General features: G+C 36.4%; 1 protein-coding gene across 3 annotated transcripts; it reads left to right on the top strand.

The window, feature by feature from the left end:
• The first annotated feature begins 257 nt into the window (after positions 1–257).
• On the top strand, positions 258–4,307 carry LOC109151049 (trehalose-phosphate phosphatase A-like). 3 transcript variants are annotated; one of them, XM_019298952.1, is made up of 13 exons: positions 258–444; positions 1,620–1,664; positions 1,766–2,220; positions 2,322–2,462; positions 2,551–2,622; positions 2,717–2,836; positions 2,936–2,992; positions 3,073–3,174; positions 3,275–3,352; positions 3,449–3,518; positions 3,602–3,672; positions 3,768–3,860; positions 3,965–4,307. In XM_019298952.1, exons 3-13 carry the CDS (start codon positions 1,927–1,929, stop codon positions 4,034–4,036), a joined length of 1,170 nt encoding a protein of 389 aa, XP_019154497.1. In that variant the 5' UTR covers positions 258–444; positions 1,620–1,664; positions 1,766–1,926; the 3' UTR covers positions 4,037–4,307. The 3 variants fall into 3 exon arrangements, with proteins under 3 accessions (XP_019154497.1, XP_019154496.1, XP_019154498.1); XM_019298951.1 differs by having other exon boundaries at positions 1,620–1,668; positions 1,776–2,220; XM_019298953.1 differs by having other exon boundaries at positions 1,620–1,668.
• Positions 4,308–4,509: the final 202 nt, after the last annotated feature.

The raw sequence follows: 4,509 nt of genomic DNA, 5'->3' as shown, positions 1-4,509 counted from the left end.
TTGAAAAATTGCTCCGACACTCCCACCGGTGAGACTCTATTCTTGGACATTCTTCCTAAACTTCACTTCTATAACTAACATTGAGCTGTCTATACAGTCAAATCCATACTATATATATTTAGATTAATCAGATTAATTTGTTCATAGTAGAAAAGTCCAAATTCTTAATTTTATATAGCCACTTGTGCCAACCAAGCTGGTTTCGTCGCATAGCTCTCTCAGCCTCCATTACTATTATAAATGGCCACCTCTCTCCAATGCTTTCGCTCCCTTCTTTCTTCCCTTTCCGCGTTCCAATATATACCTACCAAATATTCTGCACTGTGTATATATATATATATATATACACAGACAGATACACACACGCGTGCATATATACATTTTCCATTTCCATATTGCAAGCTCCTTCTTCTAGGGTCGGGTGCTGTTTCTTCTTCATCGAAGGTGTGCTGTCTTCCTTTTCTTTTACTCTTCAGCTTCTGCTCTTTGTACTGTTCCCACTTGTCTGTTTTTTTTAATCCGATTTTGTTCTTCCGTGACCCGTCGATTCCGGTCGTGATTGTCGTGGCGGAGCCGCCATTGTTATTTCTTTGTGTTTTTGATTTTTTTTTTTTTGTTTTTTTCTAATGCTACAGTTTTTTTTTTTTTTTTTTTTTTTTTTTTTTTTTTTATCTCCCACTGTTAGATTTTTTATTTTTTATTTTTAATTTGTGTTCTGGATTTTGGTTTCCTTCTTCTGTTGATGAAGTTAATGCGATGGGTACGTGTATTTAATGTTTTGGGTTTTAGAATAGGCGTAGTATCCGCCATAAATTTTCTGTGCTGGATTTCAGTTCTATGGTCCATATTGTGGGCTCACATGTACAGTTTACTATCATATTCATTCGCCATAGCTGATTATACTGTCTGTAAATTGTTTGTTTGTTTTTTTTCTTTTCTGCAAATGGCTTTGTCATCTACTGCTAATTTGCTGTGCATTTCTCTAGATTTGGTCAATTATTATGGATTGAGTATTTATTGATTCATGGTACAAAGAGATATGCTCTGATTATGAAATGATGAAGTGTTTGGTTTTAGTTTTCACCACTGTTATTTTCCTTTCATGGGGTTAAATTTTCAACAGAACTGAAGTGATCTAATTTGGTAGTTTTCTTTCCCAAATTGGTCAGTTCTATATATATATAGGTTACTTGATTGAACATTTGCAAAGAACTGATGCACTTGTTATCTGCTTAAACAAACCATTAAAGAGTTTTGCAGAAGTTCTGATCTGATCTATAAGTTTACATTTTCTCTTTTAAGTTTTGTTAGATGAAGGGGTAGTTCAGTAGCATCATCTTGAGTAGGTTTTGATCGAGTTTATATATAATATATAATGTTAGATAAAGGATCTCCAGCCTATCCCTCTCCTGTTGTTTTCCGGTTTCTTGTGTTTCTTTAGGTGCCCAAAGGCTTATTCTACAGACCATTATTGGTGTTATTTTGAAGAACTAATCAACTGTACATTATTTGCTGAAAGTTTTAGTTGTCACTCTTAACAGTTCACATAACTCTAGCAATTAATTGGAATTCAATAATTGTATCTGACCACCTGACCAGCTCTTTCTTACATGATGCAGTTGATTTCTGTTTTAAAAGAGCTGCTGTGAGCACGGGAAGAAGATGTAAGTAAGATTTACTCATGAATTTCCAGATACAAATAACGTATATCTTATATGGATGGGCTACTTCTTTTGTAAAAATCTAATTCTTATCATTAAATTAGTTTCGAGGAGTCTTCTGCTTGGACTGCTTTCTCCAGTAGTGGTAAAGATACCCATAAAAGGTGGTCTGAAAAGCGTGAAGATTTGAGAGAGGAACTGCTCTGCATCAGCTAAAAATATTTGTTGAGGTCAATTAAGTTCGGTGTTGATAGTTTTGGTTGAAATGGACTTGAATTCAAAGCTTACATCACCCATTCTGGCTGATACCGCCCCTGTAAGCACCTCGAGGCTAGGCATCAAATCTTTGGTGCCGTATTCTCCAGCTGCTACAACTTTCTCCCCCGCACTCTTTCTTACACTCCCAAGGAAGAAGTCCGGGAAACTTGATGACTTGAGGACATCAAACACTTGGTTGGATGCTATGAAATCATCCTCTCCTACTCACAATAGAAGAAATAAAGATTCTGGTGCTGATCAAACATCAACTGAGAACGATGTTGTCTACCAGAATTGGATGGTAATTCTTCCGGTTCCATGTCAATGCTCTTCCATAATCATATCTTTTTGGATATGCAAATTTGCGATGTAAATCTTCTAATGGTGTTTTTGGTTCGACAGCTCAAGTACCCCTCCGCACTTACATCCTTTGAGCAAATAACAAAGTCTGCTATAGGAAAGAGAGTAGTTTTATTTCTGGATTATGATGGAACTTTATCACCAATTGTTGACGATCCAGATCGTGCCTTCATGTCGAATGCGGTAATAGTTTACCTTGTTGAAGGAGTTACAATTTTTTTTACCTTTTCCAACTTTTGAATTCATTTTGATACAATCGACTTATTTCCAGATGTGTGCTGCTGTAAAAAATGCTGCAAAATGTTTTCCAACCGCTATTATTAGTGGGAGAAGCCGTGATAAGGTAGCCTGTGTTTTACATTGCACCAAATATGTTACAAGAGAATTCCGGCTCTTTTCTAACTTTCATACATTGTTCTATACTCTCATTTTTGTAGGTATACGATTTTGTAGGACTAACAGAGCTTTATTATGCCGGTAGTCATGGGATGGATATTATGACTCCCATTCTGTCAGATCCCAATGACTCTAAGTACACTAGGGCAACTGACAAGCAGGTAAAGATTGATCTTGATTGAGAAACGTGATCTTCAATTTCATTGTATGTCATGACTTTATTAATATGGATTGATTAAAAAAAAAAATTGTGAACACAGGGCAAGGAAGTTAACTTGTTCCAGCCTGCGAGAGAGTTTTTACCTATGATTGATGAGGTGAGTAAGTGCCTTTCCCAATTATTGAATACATACATGTGACTTCTCTATTAAGCATGTACTATTTTTCTTGCCATCAGGTTTTTAGATCACTTGTCGAGATTACAAAAGATATCGCTGGAGCGAAAGTTGAGAACAACAGATTCTGTGTTTCTGTACACTATCGAAATGTGGACGAGAAGGTATATTTTGTAATGTGCAATTTTGTAATAGGACTCGAAATAATGATTGTGTTCCCACATTTGATCAATGGAAAACCTTTGTTGCTTGTGCTATTTACAGAGTTGGGATACAGTAGGGGAATTGGTTACTGAGCTGTTAAAACAGTACCCTCGTCTGCAATTGAAACACGGTCGAAAGGTAAGATTTCATATCCCACCCACACATTTCTGCGTTTAAGCCATCTATTCTCGTTTCTCATCTTCCTTGTAACGCAACAGTATTCGTTTTCTGAAGGTTTTAGAAGTCCGGCCAGTGCTTGACTGGGACAAGGGGAAAGCTGTTGAGTTCTTACTCGAATCACTTGGTAAGATAACGAAAGATTAAACTAACCATATGTGTATCAAGAGGTTCAAATCAGTTCATATGGTCTAATAAACGATATTGCAGGGTTGAGTGGTAGTGAGGATGTCCTCCCCATATACGTTGGAGATGACCGTACAGATGAAGATGCATTCAAGGTATATATATACTGCAAGCAAGCAAGCAAAACAATTCTCTGATCCATTCCTTGTCGTGAATTGTCCTAATCTCGTAACCCTTTGGTTCACTACAGGTGTTGAGAAAGCAAAACCGAGGCTTTGGCATCTTGGTTTCCCCCGCGCCCAGGGAAAGCAACGCTTTTTACTCTCTTCGGGATCCATCAGAGGTACATTAACGTCTCTCGTTTGATTACACTCATTACTACGCCTTCTGCAAACAAGAAAAAGAATTCATTTCGTTTGTTTTCGCGTTTTCTGAATATTATTGCAGGTCATGGAATTCCTCAGGTGCTTAGTGACATGGAAGAGGTCATCAAGCACTCCATATAGCAACAGCATATGAACAAGAATAATCTTTAGCAATTTTGCAAGATTCTTTTATCACTTCTTCTTTTTTACGATTTCAATGGAATGGTTAACACAGGGTTTTATGAGCAGAGGTGCTTAAATGAAGCCTCTTGAGGTAGCAGGAATAGCAATACATTGTTTCTGATCTAAGCTTTTTAGTGTAAATTCTGTTTACTATGTTCGCAGACTGGCACCAAGGAAGCCCATTTTCCTGTGTATTTGTCTTTGATTTTATTTAATTTAATTTTTACTTATTAAATTATTTCGTCGGCCACATTTTATGTGGGGATAAAGTACAAATAAGTCACTAAACTATTTAGGAAACAACAATTAAGTCACCGAACTCAAATAGCCTCCAAATAAGCCACTGATCCCGGGAAAAAAGAGCAATTAACATTTTTAACATGTTAACTTCTTTATTATTATTATTGTTATTGTTATTGTTATTATTATTATTACTATTATTAT

Source organism: Ipomoea nil, unplaced genomic scaffold (genome assembly GCF_001879475.1).
Source record: "Ipomoea nil cultivar Tokyo-kokei standard unplaced genomic scaffold, Asagao_1.1 scaffold2283, whole genome shotgun sequence".
NCBI classification, from domain to species: Eukaryota; Viridiplantae; Streptophyta; class Magnoliopsida; order Solanales; family Convolvulaceae; genus Ipomoea; species Ipomoea nil.
The sequence above is the reverse complement of the archived record's forward strand: the minus strand, read 5'-3'. Positions and strand labels throughout refer to the sequence as shown.

Coding starts and splice junctions, on each gene's coding strand:
- LOC109151049 (XM_019298952.1), top strand. CDS start 1,927: ATGGACTTGAATTCAAAGCTTACATCACCCATTCTGGCTGATACCGCC. Junction 2,221..2,321: donor TTGTCTACCAGAATTGGATG/GTAATTCTTCCG, acceptor TTGGTTCGACAG/CTCAAGTACCCCTCCGCACT. Junction 3,353..3,448: donor AATTGAAACACGGTCGAAAG/GTAAGATTTCAT, acceptor CGTTTTCTGAAG/GTTTTAGAAGTCCGGCCAGT.